At 38.8% G+C, this 19,136-nt stretch overlaps 1 protein-coding gene across 2 annotated transcripts; it reads left to right on the top strand.

Annotated features, from left to right (window-relative positions):
* The first annotated feature begins 2,504 nt into the window (after window positions 1–2,504).
* On the top strand, window positions 2,505–18,227 carry LOC143697027 (cholesterol 7-desaturase nvd). Of its 2 annotated transcripts, XM_077193981.1 has the most exons (7): window positions 2,505–3,130; window positions 9,062–9,250; window positions 11,578–11,756; window positions 11,839–11,964; window positions 15,566–15,685; window positions 16,793–16,969; window positions 17,840–18,227. In XM_077193981.1, exons 1-7 carry the CDS (start codon window positions 2,704–2,706, stop codon window positions 17,999–18,001), a joined length of 1,380 nt encoding a protein of 459 aa, XP_077050096.1. In that variant the 5' UTR covers window positions 2,505–2,703; the 3' UTR covers window positions 18,002–18,227. The 2 variants fall into 2 exon arrangements, with proteins under 2 accessions (XP_077050096.1, XP_077050101.1); XM_077193986.1 differs by lacking the exon at window positions 9,062–9,250 and having other exon boundaries at window positions 2,612–3,130.
* Window positions 18,228–19,136: the final 909 nt, after the last annotated feature.

Here is a 19,136-nt window from a genome sequence, read left to right as displayed (position 1 = left end):
GTCAGGATGGATTGCATCAAACAAAACTGATTCTGTTCCAAATGTATACATGTTGTCTTGTTAACATAAGCAAGAGGTTGAATGTTTTTCAGGGGAAAAAGGACTCCAAGTGCTATTAAGTGAGCAAGAAATTAGTTAGTGATAAGATGATTTGTAAAATGAGAAGAAACAGAGTTGAATTGGCAAAATGTAAACAAATGGTGAAAATTCCACAGGTCACACCAAACGGGACGACCAGCTAGACAAGCGGTCACTAACAAAAATACATAAGGTCTGCATTCACAGGTGACAGCAGGCAGGAAATGGTTCATTCCAGTGGGGGTGCGGTCTTGATCTAAGGGAAAAATCGTGTGACACCTGGGTCTAAGCCTCTCACCTTAGAGTACACCGACAAGCCTCAACCATCCCACAGAGTACAAAATGAGGGATCAAGGGCTCGTGCTATCGGCCTCCCTTGCCAACGAAGGAAAGACCATTGCAACAACTCGCAAAGAGTCACCCTGGTGAAGACGGGATGTCCATGGGGCAAACGAGATGATCAACACACCTGGAACCAACTAATGGTTTAAGTTTTGCAGAAGGATCTGTTTTTGTGATGATCTTTATGATTTTATTTGATTGAATCAAACTAGTGCTTAGTATTGATATAGATCTAATGATTTGGGTGGTTACTGATTCATTAGAACATATTTCAGAGGCAAATGTTTTCAGGAAAGTAGAAAATCTATTAATTGATGTGAAGTACGGCAGTGGCGGCCTTATGCATTCGGGGGCCCGTTTCAATAACTAATATGGGGCCCTACTCATATAAAACATAAACATAATAGAGCAGAAATAGCAAGGATTCCTGTTGGTTTGCATCAGTGATATATTATTTTATTGCGTGCACTTTCAGCTTCAAGAACAGGCAGCTCAACATAGAAGTCATCCAACCTTATTTGATTAAAACTATATACAAATATACAGCGTTTTACGTTGGAATAAGCCTCGCCCTCATGGACAACTAATTTGATTAGCGCAGTATATTTTCAGCTGTCTGGGCTGACATAAAATAAACAGCTCAAACATCCCCTCAACTTAAATTATTAACAAAAGCAAAGAAGAAAACGTGTCTGCCTGACACCGAACCGAACATAAATACAATGATGGGCCCGCGTCCGTGGACAGCTGAGCTCACCGGGCGGCGGGCATAGATTTCACCTGAGCCCTTTTTAGAAATCCACCCTTCTGTGTTTGAGTGCTGAGAATGCCCTGATAAGTTCATCTTTGTCCAGTGATTTTGTCATCTCGCCTGGACCAAAGAAAGAGGTCACTTTTGGTAGACTGAATAAAGCGTTTCTTTTGTTGTCCAATATCTTTTTCGTTTTTCAGCACCACTGGCATATGTAGGCTACGTTTCATTTTCCTCTTAAAATTATGTTCCTGCTCAAAATAACATTTTAACTTAACGACAAAAAAGGCCAATGTATAAACAAATAAACTGCCGTTATTATACTTCAGATCACTTAAGCCGTTCGGGTGGAGGTAAACATCGCCATGGTAACCGGGAGTTCGACCAATCAGAGACCTCAGTGTTATGCTTAGGATTGTGGGTAGTGTAGTATTCTCATAGACAGTAAAAGAGTATTTCTCCAAAAGATCGCAAATAAAACACGTTTTTCTTAAAACAATGTTGATTTCATACTGACTTGTGGTTTTTATAGGAGCAGAAACTTTCGTTTCACAATCTCGTAGCTTGTGGTCAGTCTACCTCGGATGGTTTAGACATTATGGCTGAAAATCTATATCCTATGGAGAAAATGAATGGGATTTTTGCCGGTATTTTGGGGGCCCCCTTGGAGGGCGGGGCCCGTTTCAATTGAAACGGGTGAAACATAGGTAAGGCCCCCTATGAAGTACGGTAATAAGCTAAAAAGACAGTCCGTAATGGAAAATTCAGAGTTAATTTTGAACAACATTCGATAGAAGAATGGATAAAATTATAAAACTTTTCTGGTCAGATTTTATTAAATAGGGCATTAAATAGAGCTTACCAAGTAAAACCATTGCCTGATTGAATTAAAAGTTAACAAAATGTGGTTAGGAAAATGGAGGTGATATATGGAGATATATGGAGAGGCGTTGATTTATGGAAAAGGCGGAATGTGTAGGAGACTAAGAGACGAGTTATGATTGTATGTGTTATTCTGATAATTTTGTTATTCATTGGTGAATAAAAGAAAGGAGGAGTTTGCAAAATCTAAGGAATGTCTTGTTACGGGAAATACTCAATATGTTGGGTGTGTGATAGGCTAATTGTTTATGAGAAATTCATATTAAAAAAGAAATGTGGAATGTTATTAAAATGTAGGCTACATATTTTGTAGTTAGCATACGTTCCACATACATTCCATCTACCTTTCATCGTTCTTAATAAACTGATCATCAAAACAAAGAATTTGCCAATGCACTTCGCACTGTACTTTTATCGCTCTGAAATCTCACCTGCATGTGGGCGTGGTCTCAGGGTGTCAATCGTGCGCCTCGTCACGTCACGTATCCACGGCGCTCTTGAGCGCTATACAGACATATGCTGTGTGTGTGACATTAAGAAAAATCATGCATAAAAAAAACTCTACCTCTTTCTGTCTGCATAGAAACAAAAATGGGAAGTAGGGATTGTCGAGAGCACTGACTGTCAGAGTGTGTGACATCGCAGGTGTCATGGAGAATTCACGGGCATCACTGTTCAAGGCGGCCGCGGTTGCTGCGATCGGTCTCACCGCTATTTTCGTCATGCTCGTCCAAGATCCATTAGACACGCTCTTCGGAGGTGGATACCCAGAACTGTGGCGGAGAACCGGACTAGCAAGAGCCCCTACACGCGCGGCAGCCTGCATCTTCGCAGGCGTGTTCCTCCTAGCGATGGGCTGGTTGTACAGACTGTTATTCGCTCCTCTGGAGCTGCTCCGCGGTGTGGATGAGGTGGGGTACATCGCGGAGGACGGGCGCTCTCGTGCCCAGGCTGCCAACGAGGTGCGGCGGCGACGGAAGACTGGAGAATTACCTCCAGTTTATCCAAACGGCTGGTACCGGGTTTTAGACTCTCACATGCTGGAGAGAGGAGATGTGAAGAGTGTGACAGTGCTAGGTAGGTGCATAACAACCGCCAAAGATGGTAAATGAATCGCAGGTAAAAATGCCCCACAGTTTTATTTATCGTTTTTGGAGCTGTGTCGTGTCGCACAAACAGTCGCACAGAAGCAATATAAAACGTTATTAAATAGATCGTGGGGGAAGAACATCATTAAACATCACGGGACACGTAAGGCTGCATGCGTCGCAGAAATGCGTTTTTGCGGACCGCTTTTCAAAAGTTGATTTACTTGCAATTTCTTTACTAGTAAGAAACACATTCTTTAAAGGCTATCTGTAATTACCTTGATAGCTTTGGCGCCATTTCAACATTAAAAAACTCGTAGAATATGAACTGATGATATGACATCAATAAATGCCTTTGCTAGTAAAAAAAAATCCATTCCTGATATCAAGAATGATAGCCTACATAGCTTGTGAAAATATAATTGACGATATCAAAACATCATATCCTGGGAATGATTAAAACTCAAAATAGCTTGCCATTATATGCATGAATACCTGTTAGACACTTATTAGGTCTAACAGTTAAAAATGATTAATGAATTACAGACCGCCAGTGTTTCCCTGTTAGACTGCACATTTTCATCCATGTGTCTTCCTTCCAGCGCTGCGCAGATGCAGATGGGGGACTGGGACTAAAATAGCTTTCCATTCACTGTTTTGTAGCAGATATGTTTTCAGGTCACAGAAACCAAGTCATTTGAATCCTGATTCCTGCATTCCCGTTTACCCGATTCCCAGCATTCCTTTTACTTCACCTAAACCTTTTTAAACAGCTATTTTTGTATGAATATTAGAAAAATAATTTTTATGATCTCATAAATTGAGAGACTACATGTACCATTTGTACTTTAAAATTATTTTACACACAGCAGGACTATTTAAATGAGGTGTTAAAAAGGACAAAGCTTGAAGAAATGTTGACAAACACAGGATCTAAAATATACCTTATACTATATGCATAAAAAATATTAACCTAAAAATAAATATTTTAAATGTATAAATATGGCATAATTAATCAACATTCAGAAGTTGAACCTATTTGGGTGATATTTCACAGGCAGGATGTTGTAAAATTTATGTTGAAGCATTAGATATGCAGCTAATATTTGTTATAATCATTTTCTGATGGAAAATCCGCAAAGTTATTAAGAACCTTCTGAGAGATGATCAGGGTTCTGGGTTAGAAGAGTGTAAAGTTGCCTCTTATTGACTTCAGACAGGGTTGCGGAAGAAGCGTCTGAAAATAAATTAAATCTCCATCATTTTCATTATGCATCACTCTGTGACAGACTATAACCTCAAAGGTCATGACCAGAGTTAAACTCTTCTGTACGTCCAGCCCTGTCATTGCAAAGTCTTTGTCTTTTGTTGCTCAGCTTGGCTTTTTGTTATGTTTAAGTGTCTGTTGCTTAGCTGAGTTGCTGGAGGATGTCCTATCATGTTGCAGAGACCTTTGAGTTTTCAATGAAAACCAAACAAAAAACACCTTTGTAGTTTTGTCTTTGGGATACAAAGAAACACTGTTGTGCTTTTTGCAACCTAGAGACTGTCAAACCTGCAATGCCCTTTTCTACTCTTGATTACTATTATAAAACCTGGACTGTCACCACCAAAGATCTTACAGATAAAAGATACTGTAAATGAAATTGCATTGTGTTTCAGACCAAATCTGGTTAACTAATCCACATTTGAACCCCACTGTGAGGCACTCTGACTGAACTTTCAAGTACATTTTAAATCATTGTTTTAAAATGTGCACTTGTAGTGTATGTCAAGTCTTAAAAGTATTTTTTTTTAAAAGACTGCTAATAATATAATATTAATGAAATAAAAAGCCACTTAAAGAGATTACACTATCCTGACTGTTTAACACTTAAAGGGGTCATATGATGCAATTTCTTGTTTTCCTTTTAAGTGTCAAACCTAAAGAGATATTCTTCATAAAAGTTAAGGTTCAGCCACACCTTCCTAAAATAATGCGGATATAGTTTAATGTTTACATAGTGTTCTCACACCAGTAGCGCGGCGCGACGCATAAAAAGACAGTATAAATCATTACAATCAGTAATTATGTCCCCAATGAAATAACCTTACCAATCTGATACGATCTGGTCCAGTCGCGCTGACAAAGTTGATCGATCAGCTTGGTCGTCTGCATTTGTAGTGTGATAAGGTAGTACCAACAAGCACACCGCGCTTTTCAGAACGATGAGCTTTGTAAAAACGCGTTTCAGAAAGGCGGGGCATAGAGGAGCAACAATAATGTACAGTATGTGTAACATAATGACTTTTTTGAACCTAAAACCACGTAAACACATTGCATTAAACCAAAAACACAAAATAATGTTATTTTTAGAACCAATCATATGACCCCTTTAAGTGTATACTAAAAAGTGCTTGCAATAATTCCAAATTAATAATTAATGATTACAGTACTAAAACACATGTAATGTCCTTCATTATAACTGTAGTTACATTTAAAGGTAATGTATGTAATGAAATGAAATTAAAGTATATTTTAGTTTACCATTAATGCTTGCTAGTACATTCGACTACACTGTAACCATATTTCCAAAGACCAAACAAGTAATTATGAAATTACATATAAAGATGTACTTAAAGGGATAGGTCACCCAAAAATGAAAATTCTGTCAGTATTTACTCACCCTCATGTTGTTCCAACCCCGTAAGACCTTCGTTCATCTTCGGAACACGAATTAAGATATTTTTGATTAAATCTGAGAGCTGGATCACTCCTCCATAGGCTTCTTCAGGGATTGAAACTTGCCAGCCCCGAAAAGTCATTAAACACATCGTTAAAATAGTCCAAGTGACTACAGTGGCTCAATCTTAAGTTTATCAGGCGACGAGAATACTTTTTATGAACAGAATATTCATTTTTGGGTGAACTATCCCTTTAAGTGGGTCAAAACGCACTCTCAACTAATTGCATTTAAATAGATTTTTTTTTTTCATTTTAATTGTAGATAACATGCAATTAAATGTCTGAAAACGTAATATTCAGTTTGCGCTTAAATATATTATTTTAAAGTCAATTATTCCCATAAAAAGTACTCTTTTTAAAAGTATGCTAAAGTGAAGATTATGGATGACCCATCTTTGCCAAATGTTAAAGACATCTGTGGTTATATGTTTTCTTGATGCTATCACAAACCCACAGACTAAAAAGCAGCAGTGACACAGCTAAATTTGGTTTTCTTTAGTGATCTCAAAGGGCACAGCATTTAATTGCATCCAGTTACTGCTACAGCATATTGATGTGCATTTGATAAAACTATAGTTAAATGGCCTATCGGCTAGATGTCCCATAAGAATCATATCAGATAACAGACTCAGCTCAAACACACTGCCCTCGCTCTATATATAGTATACATATCAGCTATATATCTCATAGGAATCATATCAGATAACTGATATGCTGCCTCAGTTCCAACACACTTCCCTCTGTCTAAATATAATATGATTTTAATGTCTGACCTCTTCATATTGACTTAGGCTATTTCTTGTTGTTTGTATTTGCTTGGTTGGACTATACAGAGTATTTTCACACACATTATTGTTACCGTTTGCTATTACCAGCCATAATGTTTGTTGGTTTCCACTGCCTTTTTCTTTTGTGCAGTTTTGTCATCTGAGAGTTGGAGCTTTTTTTCAGGGGCTCTGCATTGCAGGCAAATAAAACCCCTTAGGTCAGCATAACAGAAAGTGAGTTTTTCGATACTGTCGCTGTAGACCTGAGGAGTGAGAATGACTTTGCAAATCAGGGTAGAGTTGCAGTAGCAGTTCGTAAGTTCTTTCTTAAATTGGAACATAAAGTCCACACTAGAGGCTTATAACTACTTGCTAGTTTGTAACTAACTCTGTACTTCATTCCGTTGCACCATTTGTTCGTAAGGCAGAACGTAGCTAGTTGGTTGTAAGCTCTCCATAAAGTAATACGTAGTCGCATAATATGACATTTACCCTCAATGATCTAATAGCAGCCTTCAAATGCGTAAGCAGAAGTTGTGTTGAAAAACTGTCAATTTCAGTTTATCATTCATTCTAACTTCTTTTGCGGTAAACGGTAAAGATACGTTTTCATTACGATACTTAATCATGCCTGATAGCATACGTACATAACAGAGACGTATGTTTGATGTGCGTATTTACATTTTGAAGATGTATTTTTTAGAGCGTTTGCTCATCTGGAATACGTCTATAGGACGTTTCCTGTCATATTTCAAATAAACATTTCGGAAATGTCTTTCAGATGTTAGTAAACAGCAGATGCTTTCCAGATGAAGTGATCTTTAACAGACATCTTGCAGACGTACGTGTGCTATCTAATAATTGTTTTTACATGTAAATAACACTCAGAAACTGAATTTGAAACTAAAGGAATAAGGATAAATAAATAAGTACTGATACAAATAATGTAAGAAATGACATTTATTGATTATGACTGATTTTATTTGACATGCACAACACGGACCGGTGGGACAGATGCACACAGCTGCACGCTATTAGGACGGGTTCGTGTCAATGAGCCGCAAGTAATCTACTCACATAATGTTCTCTCTCATAAAATGTAAGCGAGTGTAAATGTCAGCATTATGATATATGTCTAAAGAATTAAAGTCTGTCAGGTAAAAGAGCTTATTGATGCAGTTATTTTATTCTAACCATTACTCCTGATCGGAGGCTTCATTAAATATTTAGTTTATATAGAGAGTTATGCTTCAACTAAGTTTAATGGTGCAACGCAAAACTATTTAGTAGTGTGAAAGTTGTAACTTAGTGCCCTTTTATGTCAAATATAGGCTAAGTTGTAACTTACTCACAGCTAGTGCAACCGGCCCCTGGTTTTTACAATCTTGATTGTTGCTACGCCTCTTCCTGGTTATATAAAAACTGCAGCTTGGCAGACAAACAATAGGCCTGATTATTAACTGACACACTTTACTGTTGGTTTTTAATTAATTATTAACTTTTCCATTTGGCTCATGATATAGGCTGAGACGTAATAGTAAAATCCAGACTAGTGTCACACATGCTCATTGATGTGACATGAAATGTCAGTTATTCTGGGTAGTTATTATTATACTGCAAACCTCTTCCTTGCTTTAGTGTTTGGCATTTTGGGCATAAACAATCAGGCCAGACCCTTTCTAAAAGAAAATTAATTCAGAATGAAAGTCTGTGGCAGTTTCCAGTTACCCAATTAAAAGTGCAGTAAGCGATTTCTGAAAACGCTGTTGAAAGTTGATCAAACCGAGCGCCACAAAAACTTGTAGCCAATCAGCAATAGGGGGTGTGACCACTCATGATGTGTAGGACATAGAGTGAGCTAGAGGGAGATTTGAAGAAAAACTTTTTGAAAGATAGATGGCTAAAAGACATTACAAAAGAGAAATGGTCAGGGGAATATCACTGGAAAAAGAAGGGTAATGATCAGGCAAGGGCTTGAACCTGCGTTAATATTAGAATAGCTTTCCAGCGCTGGAGAGTCCTAAATGGGAAGGCCTGAAACAGACGCAGAGGATGCGTTGTTTTTGGTCCATATGTGAGTAACATTGGTTTTTGATGACAAGGAAGAACAAAAAATGAACAAACAAGCAAGAGTTTGTACAAACTATGGTAAAGAGACATCCGCATTGTGTGTTTGTGCATTTTGGGGGCGAAGCAATGAAGTCAGGGGTGTGTTTGTTATGGTTGATTTTAAATATCAACAGTGTTCAACAATGATTCTCAGAAATTGCTTCCTGCACCCTTTACCTGAAGAAGTCTCGTCGTTCTTTTTGTGAAAGACCAATACTTCCCCCTTCAGTTTATTGTAACCAACTGCAGCATACAGTACTATTTTTACTGTTAAAGACTACAGCAAAATGAAATGACGTTTAGTTGTATTTTTGTCCAGGACAGCAGGTGGCGGTGTTCCGTGGGCAGGATGGCAAAGCCTATGTGTTGGATGCTTACTGTCCCCACTTAGGTGCCAACCTGGCTGTGGGGGGGCGAGTCGTAGGGGGCTGTATTGAATGTCCCTTCCACGGGTGGCAGTTTCGTGGGGTAGATGGGAAATGTGTCAAGATTCCATATGCAGATAAAGGTAAGAGATCCGAAAAGAAATGAAGACATTTTTAAGATGTGTTTTATATGACGTGATTTGATGACTGTATCGTTTTTGTGGCATATAACTTTGTGCAAATGATACGTACATGTTCTTCTTTTTTTTTTAAAAACAGTAAAAAAAAGAATTTTAGTGAAATGTTATTAAAAAAAAATTATTTTCTCTATTTTAAAATTTATTTTATTTTCAGCATCATTACTCCAGTCTTCAGAGTGACATAATCCTTCGGAAATCTTTTTAATATGCTTATTTGCTGTTCAAGAAACATTTGATGTTATTATTTTTGTTGAAAACAGTTGTGCTGCTTAATATTTTTGTGGAAACTGAAATACTTTTTTTCAAGATTCTTTGATGAATAGAAAGTTCAAAAGCTTTTATTTTAGATAAAAAAAAATGTTGTAACATTATAAATGTCTTTACTGTCACTTTTGATCGATTTAATACAAAGTTCTGTCGTGAATCGCACAGGCTGATTGGTCCTTAAAGTCCCCCTGTAGTCAATAAATGTATCCTTCAAAAAAAATCTTTGATCACCAAAATGACATATTTAAACGTTTGTTTCCTTTGAGAAAAATTTCTTCATGCCTTAAAAAAGCTTGAATTGAACTCTACACCCTTGCTTTATTTAGTACACTCGGATTCTTGATTATGCAGATAAGCGCCGCCAATGGCAAGTGAAAATACTGGTTTAATTTAACCATTTATGTAAGTGAAAGAGTGCATTATACAAGCTTGTCTAAAAGTCAATGTTTCATAATGCGTTTTATGTATCGCTGTCTACAATGCCAGACACATAACAGTAATATCTTAAAGTCAGACAGCTGCCTTCTAAAAATCAGCATGCTTAGAAACGCTTTGAACATTATAGAAAGTCAGTGGAGAAAGGCATATAGTTCATCATAACATGGTAATATACATCAAATACACAATTCACCCGCTATATAACTAAATGTACCCGTTTTTCATATCAACATTAAAATATACCGGGATAATCTGGCTTGTCTTGAGACTCCCTTGCTTTACACAGCTGTTAATGATATGCTAAAGCCCGCCAGCACATACGCGATTGGTTACAAGGTAGTTAGTGATGCAAGAAACACAGGCGATTTCAAAATGGGTTTTTGAGACTGTCTTAACTTCACTGCAGTTTTAAGGAGAAAATACTCAATGGTGTTGACTGATGAATTTGCACATGGTTTGTCTTAAAGCATATTAAAAACTCCACATAGACATCTAAACAACATAAAAAAAAAAACGTTTAACCACAGGGGTCTTAACTCAATCTGCTTGCAATCAGATCATTCTCTATAGACCCTTTTTGCACCGACGTCACAATTACGTCACAACGTTAGCTGGAGACAAAACAAAGGGAAAACTGGAGGCAGCCAATACAAACCAGCACATATTCGGGATAAATGAGGATCATAAAATGTCATCGTGCTGTGTTGTTGGGTGCCAGAATCGACAGAGTACAGACTCCAATTTGAAATTTTGTTGCATAATGTTTTCTAAACTATTGTGATTATTTGTAAATCATCTAGGAGTGTATTCATTGTTGTGGATTGATTGTGACTAGACTTTTTGAAGAACCTGGTAAGAAAGAATAATCAAATACATAAAGTTAAAAAAATAATTTGCTGTATCTGGAATTTTTATTTCTAGAAAATATTCACATCATTAAAATTGCACTATAATATCACTCATACATGGTTGTCTTCTGGCCTTGGCGCTGGCTAGGCAGAACTTCGGATCGTACCACACAAGTCGTGTAGCGTGGCCCGAGGAATCGTTCAGCCTCCATCTAAGCTCCGCCCACAAAAAACGTCACCATGTTTACTAACTGCAAAAGGGGTCTATAGAGCACAGCTGATTGGTTCCTGCTGTATCAGTAGCCAATAGGCTTGCTGCTGAACCTTAAAATACTTGTTCAGCATTTCAGATCTAGAGGGTTTCATTCAGAAACCCCCCACCTTCCCCAGCTCCCCTTGTATAGATCTGCTACGGTTAATTCATGTATGCTATATTGTACAGCAGCAGCAGCATGTTTTACTTGCTCACAGCAGTGAGTTGTGTATGTATTGGCAGTAGAACTAGCAATAACCAACAGCAGCAGTGAAGCAGATCTATTCCGCCAAGACCAAACATATCAACAATGTCATATCAATACCACGCCAAAAACGAGAGTTGTCATGACAGAAATGCACCCTTGCTCTATAAAAGTATTAATTTCTTTAAAAAAAAAAATCATACTCAGCCTAAAATTTTGAATCAGTAGTGTATTTGACATTTGTTTGGACTGTTTTTAGTGCCCGAATTTGCGAAGGTGCGGTGTTGGCCCAGCCGTGAGATCAATGGGCTGGTTTTGGTGTGGTTTCACTGTGACGGGCTCGAGCCCAGCTGGAAAGTGCCAGAACAGAGCGAGATCACCCGCGGGGAATGGGTGTACCGCGGTCGTACTGAACACTTCATTAATGCACACATTGAGGTGAGACAGCATAAGTAATCCATCTCGTATGTAAATATAATGTTTGTATCTGACAGTCACTTTTGGTTCTGTCTTTTCTCAGGAGATTCCAGAGAACGCTGCGGACATCGCACACTTGGCTCATTTGCACACTCCAGGTATCGTCAGTGGAGTTGATCTGCGCTATACTAACAGCAAGACCTGGGAGTTTATACGGCATGACTGGAAGGTTTGATTCCTCACATAGACTTTGTCAACAGCAGTGCTATTTTAGCATAACTGAAATACTTTTATCAATTTTGTTAATATTTCTAATTAGATTGTTTAATTTTTTTTCACTTTAATTTTAGTTCAAGTTTAAGTAATGTTTGTGGGTTTTTTTATTGTTTTTTAATACAGTTATATTTTATTAAGTTTTATTTAATTTAGTTTTAGCCGTATTAGCAGGCACTTTAGGCACATAGCCCGGTCTCGGGTGCAAAAAGGCCTTAACCTTGCCAGGGGCAAACTCCAAGCAAGCTGGTGTCACTGCCAGGGCTTGGAGATCTCCCACCCTCCTAAGAGAGGTGATGGCTAAGAGAAAGACCAATTTGTAGGTAAGATCTTTAGGCGAAGCCGACTGAAGAGGTTCGAAGGGGGCCAGGGATAACCCTTCCAGAACCACTGCCAGGTCCCAGGCAGGAACCCTGGACCTGGTTGTCGGTCTCATCCTCCAAGTACCACGGAGAAAACGAATGACCAGCTGGTGCCTCCCCAGAGGCCCATCACTTAATGGCGCGTGGAAAGCTGCAATGGCAGCCACGTACACCTTAAGCGTGGAAGGGGAGAGACCCGCAGAGAAATGATCTTGAAGAAACTCCAGAACTGAAGCCACCGGGCAGTTAACTGGGTCTAAATTATGTTCTCTACACCAAGTGACGAAAACATTCCACTTGAGGCCATATAATCTCCTAGTAGACGGAGCCCTAGAGCTAAGTATGGTTTCAACCACCCCGGCTGATAGACCAGCGTTTAGGTACTGAACCCCCTCAGAGGCCAGGCCCACAGTTTCCACAGCTCTGGGTGAGGGTGGAAGATTGTGCCCACCCCCTGAGACAATAGATCCCTCCTCAGAGGAATCTGCCATGGCTGAGCTATCAGGAGCGAAATTATGTCTGAAAACCATACTCAGGTCGGCCACATTGGGGCAACCAGAAGTAGACTGATGCCCTCCTGACGGACCCTCTCCAGGACTGCCGGAAGCAGAGCAATCGGGGGAAATGCGTACAGGCGAAGCCTCGGCCAGGCCTGTACCATGGCATCCAACCCCAGTGGGGCTGGATGTGAGAGGGAGAACCAAAGTGGGCAGTGGGACGTCTCTTGAGATGCGAATAGATCCCACTTCCATGGGCCCAAACCTCTCCCATATCAACTTCACCACATCTGGATGAAGTCTCCATTCCCCGGGCCTCAGCCCCTCCCTCGACAGGATGTCTGCTCCCTGATTCTGAACCCCCGGAATATACATAGCTCTGATAGACAGTATTTTCCCTTGGGACCAGAGAATAACCTGATGCGCCATGTAATGATGTACCTATGTAATGGCGTCGCCGAACAGGCCAGAAGGCGAAAGCGGCGCATCCAGCAAAACAGATTTATCTTTTTCCTTTAAACCTGATAAATTGAGCCACAGATGCCTCTCCGTGGCCACCATAGCTGCCATAGAGCGGCCAATAGCGCGGTTTAGTGGCCCGGAGAGACAAATCTGTGGCTTTGCGCAACTCCACAATATCTTCAGGAGTTGGCCCCTCCCCCTTGTCAAAATCTTTCAGGAGGTCGGCCTGGTATGCCTGCAAGATAGCCATAGAGTGCAGACATGAACCAGCCAGACCTGCCGCCATGTAAGCCCTGCCTATTAAAGCAGATGTATCTCTGCAGGGCTTACTAGGCAGTGCCGGGGTTTTAAGGGAAGATGCCGACTCAGGAGATAGATAACGGGCTAGAGCTTCGTCGACTTTAGGCATCTTCCCATAACCCATATCCCGTGCCCCCACAACATTGCTATAATCGACAACAGATGGATGGGAGACACGGGACGAATGCGGTTTATCCCACAATCTCGAGATCTCTTTGTTGGAGATCGGGGAAAAACGGCTAACCCCGGCGCTGAGGCTGTGACCTGTGCCGCAGGAAACGCTCGTCTAACTTGCTTACGAGTTGCGTTCCCTGCTCATCTTGTGGCCAACTGATGTTAAGTCTGGTCACGGCACGAGTCACAACCTCCACCAGCTCCTCATAAGCCTGGCCGTGAACTGGCGCGCTCGACTCACGGTCATCCTCGATGCTGATCACCTCTGCCTCCTCAGAAGCAGAGAGCTCAAGCACCGGGACCTAGTCGTGGGCAGAAGAAGCCGCAGCGCGGGGTTCTGCACCACTCACAGGGGCTTCAGGTGAAGAATGAGAAAGTGCCGCAGCAGTCTCATTCTCATCTGCAAGATCCTGCTGCGAACCCCACGATCTGAGTCGCCGCGCCGCCTCAACAGACGCGGGACCAGAACCGCGGGGAACGCGAGCCTGACCGAGCTCATCAAAGCACGCCAGCCGGGAGCGCAGCACCCTCATGGGTAGTGCTTCCCTCGAGAGCTGCCTGGGCGTGCTGCGCTCCCAAACAGTTCACACACAAAACATGCGTGTCCCCATCCGTAATAAAACGAGGACAAGGGTGCACACACATTCTGATCTGCTGGCTCGTCATAATATATATATATATATTGAGGGATAGACAAACAACACCAAATGAGACAGACAGTCGTAACATAGAGCGCTTGCTGAAGAGAGCGAAAAGCTAGTGTGTGTGTGTGCTGGCATCACTTTTATGCATCCGGTTATGCCGTCACATGTTACGTCATGACGCAACACCAATCAGGATTGGAATAGTTTCATTCATACTTCAGAGACGCACGCCAAGGTAGCGTACCCAAAGAGTCGATTCTCGACGCAGTGTTGAGTTCCCTCGAAAGGGAACTAAATGAAAATGAGAAATGTTGCTTTGGCAACTAGCTGATATTTAGTTAGCGTTTATCTTGTTTCAAGTAATTAATTTTTTATGGTTTTAGTTTTTGTTTAGTTTATGATAAAAACCCTGGTCAAAAGTTTTTATCTCATTATGCAACAGAAAACTAGGATACGTGGTTGAATTAAAATGGATAACACTATCATAAAACCATAAAAATATAGAATATCTTGTAAGCTCCACTCTTCTGTAAAAAAACACACTTCCTTTTGTCTATGTGTGTTGAGTTTGCTACTTGGTTAAAGGAGCCTTATAACGACACCTTTTTTTTATTTATATAATCCTATGTATAATGCTGTTCAAGATATCTTTTATCCAAATGCGCAAATGTAATAAACAGTTTTGTGACTGTACCTTTAAGAAAAAATATGTTAATAATGTTAATATTGGCTTTGCATGTGAAATAAATGTCTGAGTGGACTGGACCATTTTTATTTAAAAAGAGCTAATTTAATCCTGTTTTCCATTTAATCTTAAAGGGATAGTTCACCCATAAATTAAAATTCTGTCATTATTTACTCACCCTCAAGTTCCAAACCTGTATGAGTTTCTTTCTTCTGTTGAACACAAAAGGAGATGTTTTGAAGAATGTCGGTAACTAGCCATTGACTTCCATAGTATGGGAAAAAATGTGTGTATATTGTGTTCAGCAGAAATAAGAAACTCATACAGGTTTGGAATATCTTGAGGGCGAGTAAACACCATTTTTGGGTGAACATTATTTACTCGCCCTCATGTTTTTTCCAAACCGTTATGACTTGATTTGTGTATTTTCCAGGTGGAGTGGAAAGCTGAGCCCGAGCCGAACGAGCACTGCTCGCAGATGTTGGTGAAACACGCTCTCACTGTGTTCGGTCGCCACTGGCCTCTTCTTGATTTAGACGTCAAGGCCAGACAGGTAATGACTAAATTGTCATCTAGAGGGCGTGTGTGAGCTTTGCAGACTGAGAGAAACGCCTGGAGACTGCCTGATTAGAAGAATGGAAAGGAAGTCATGGAGTTAGGCGAGAGCATACAGAGCATGCTTTTATGTAAATTAAATGTGTGTGTGTGTGTGTGTGTGTGTGTGTGTGTGTGTGTGTGTGTGTGTGTGTGTGTGTGTGTGTGTGTGTGTGTGTGTGTGTGTGTGTGTGTGTGTGTGTGTGTGTGTGTGCGTGTGTGCATGTGTGCGTGTGTGCGCTCGATGCGTCAGGTTTACAAATGAGATGCTTTTGTTGTACAGTGCACTCAATGTAGATTATTTTCTTCATGAATCACGTATTATGGGTTAAATAATTCAGATTCTGTTCTGCAAAACATACTAAGCTTTTCTGTCATTTCAGAAATGTTTTTAAACATTTTTACACTTATTACTAATTACTAATTAATTTTTATACATTATCTAAGGTTAGATATTTATTAAACAGATGTGTATTACTTTATTACTTATTTTATTATTTATTTAAGTTATTAATATATTATTTTTCATTGTTAATATATGTTTGTTCGTATTACATTATAGCTAATGGTAATGTAAATTAAATTTACATTAACCAAGTTAATTAAGGCTCTAAAAAAAATTTATTGCTAATTTGGTGCATGAACTAATGTTAAAGTATAGAAGCCTATAGTAAAGTGTAATCAAATGTTTTATCTATGTCTATGTAGCAGTCCAAGTCTCAATGCCATAATTTTCCTTCATGGTCAGTTGTGCAACATTTTTCTTTTTGTGTTGTCTGAAAAGTAAAGGTCTTGTCGCCATAGTGACGGTGAATAATCCTGATGGCATGTGTAAAAACAGTTGTAATTCAAGGCTGTTCTTGGATCTTCACTTGAGGGTTGAAGTTAAAAAGAGTCTGAATCCTTGAGGGTGGAAAGCGCTATAGGCGTGAGAAGCAAAATCTATCAGTATTAGGGACGATTTTGTTATGATTTATGTGAATTAATCAATTTGATCGGTCTTAGTGCAGCATAGATAAGTCATTTTACTCCCTGATGATATGAATGATATATTTGATGTTTGCAGGTGGGTCCAGGTTTGGTTTTCCTGCTCTTTGAACACAGTTTCTTGGGTCGGGGTGTGATCATGCACTGTGTTACCCCAGTTGAGCCGTTACTGCAGTGTGTTTCACACACTATCTTCTACCAGAACAGCATCCCTCCCCTGGTACCCAAGTTCATTCTTCGGGCAGAGTGCATTCAGGTAACGCAGATGTGAAGTGTCAGCAAAGATGATTTTAAATTTGGTATTCTACATTAATTGACAACATTGTTTCATGTTGTAATCTGAAAAGTTTCTCATTCATTTACTCAAAAGTTTGGTGTTTATATATATATATATATATATATATATATATATATATATATATATATATATATTACTCTTCTGCTCACCTCATATTTCTGCTCATCATATTTGAGAGAAATAGGCCTTTTGTGTACATAATGTGTACTAAGAAAAAGTCTTAGATCTTTGAGTTCAGCTCATAAAAATGGGGGCAAAAAGAAAACTGTTGCGTTTATAATTTTGTTCAGTGTACATATACACTGCCTGGCCAAAAAAAAAGTTGCTATTTGGATTAGGCAAATGCTTAAGAGTCTATGATTGGATCATTATTGCAATGATCATTATTTTTCTAGCATCTAATATGTTTGGCAACAGTTCTTCTAACTCCAATTGATGGAGTGTGTAGCTTTTCATTTCTTAAACATGCATGTAGGAAGAGATATCATGGCCATATTCCAGGATGACAATGTCAAGATTTATCAGGACATTATCAATTATCATTTATTATATATCATTATCAGGATTATCATTTATCAATTGACACACCTCTTTTCACAACATTTATTTCATGACTTTTTATTTTATTTTTAGCCGGGCAGTGTGTGTGTATATATATATATATATATGTATATATATATATATATATATATATATATATATATATATATATATATATATATATATATATATATATATATATATATATATATGCTGTTTTGTATAGTTACAATATACCTAGCAAAAGATGCGTATGAGATGTCTCAACTCATGGTTTTGCTGTTACAGTTCGAACGAGATGTGATGATCTGGAACAACAAGACGTACATCTCCAAACCTATGCTTGTGAAAGAAGACTCTGCTATTCAGAAACACAGACGCTGGTTCAGTCAGTTCTACAGCGAGAACAGCCCTCAACTGCGTTACCAGCATGACACTCTAGACTTCTGAACATGAACTATGCTTCAACCCAAATGGGTTGCTAAAAGGCCAATAACACCAATATTTTTTTAACCGAAGCTGATATTTTGTTGTTATTAAAATAAAAAATAAAACATTATGCAAAAATTATAATTATGCATTTCTTTTGCATAACAAAACATTGTTTAAACAAACAATATGTGCAAAGACAATAATAAAGTAAATGCATAATAAAAGTGCACGTGCATTTGGATATTACAAGTCTGGATATTATACTTTTATTTTTTATTCCATAGCTTAAAAGAATGAGCTTACAAATATGTCTGTTCATGTGTGTTGTGTAAAAGTAGGCAACTTTTTTTCCATCGAAAGGACCTTTCCTCCTTGTTGAAGTGCCTCAAACAATCATCTGTCAGTAAATAATAGTTGTGTATTTCTATCTACTGTGCTGCTGAACTTCCTGATTGCAGAATTACACACTACAGCTACTGCAGTCTTGGGATTGGACTGTCTGAGAGTCCTCTAAGCTTCAGTAAGCAATAAACCAAAGCCCAGAATTGCCTTTGTCTTTGCAGATGCACCAGGTCTTGTACACAAACCTCTGCACACTGTGAACATGGATGCAAAAGAAAGTTCCCGGAAGTTCTCTTAGATGTACCTTGAATAATGCATGAGTGTTGTTCTGCCCCCAGATACGTAGATACAACTGTTTCGTATTAAACTTGGGCACATAACTCGTTCCATAACTGCAGCACACACTTGGAATAAACAGAACGAAATCGTCCACTAATGTAGATGCAAATATAGTTATCATTAGTTATCTTTATAGTTATCGTTCTTGTGAACGGGCCTTATTCTAAGGAATCATTCTGTAAGATGTAAATATATGATTATAATATAAATATATATATATATATAACATTGTATCTATACTATAATTATAATACATATACATATTATACTATATTTTTATAATTTTAATTTTAGAATAACATAAAATTAGAAAGGTTTTTATTGAATAAGCTTACCATTATGTGATATATATCAGATAGATAGATAGATATTCAACGAAAGCTTAATATTGTATTAAGCTTTCGATTTGTTTACTGTGGTAGGACTTGGCTGAAAGCCCTTCTTCAGGTTTCAGGTTTCATCGTAATTAATT

Source organism: Siphateles boraxobius, unplaced genomic scaffold (genome assembly GCF_051911475.1).
Source record: "Siphateles boraxobius isolate OS27281-9 unplaced genomic scaffold, OSU_SipBor_1 11, whole genome shotgun sequence".
NCBI classification, from domain to species: domain Eukaryota; kingdom Metazoa; phylum Chordata; class Actinopteri; order Cypriniformes; family Leuciscidae; genus Siphateles; species Siphateles boraxobius.
This window is presented reverse-complemented; position numbering and strand designations above follow the sequence as displayed.

Coding starts and splice junctions, on each gene's coding strand:
- LOC143697027 (XM_077193981.1), top strand. CDS start 2,704: ATGGAGAATTCACGGGCATCACTGTTCAAGGCGGCCGCGGTTGCTGCG. Junction 3,131..9,061: donor GAAGAGTGTGACAGTGCTAG/GTAGGTGCATAA, acceptor ATTTTTGTCCAG/GACAGCAGGTGGCGGTGTTC. Junction 16,970..17,839: donor TTCGGGCAGAGTGCATTCAG/GTAACGCAGATG, acceptor TTGCTGTTACAG/TTCGAACGAGATGTGATGAT.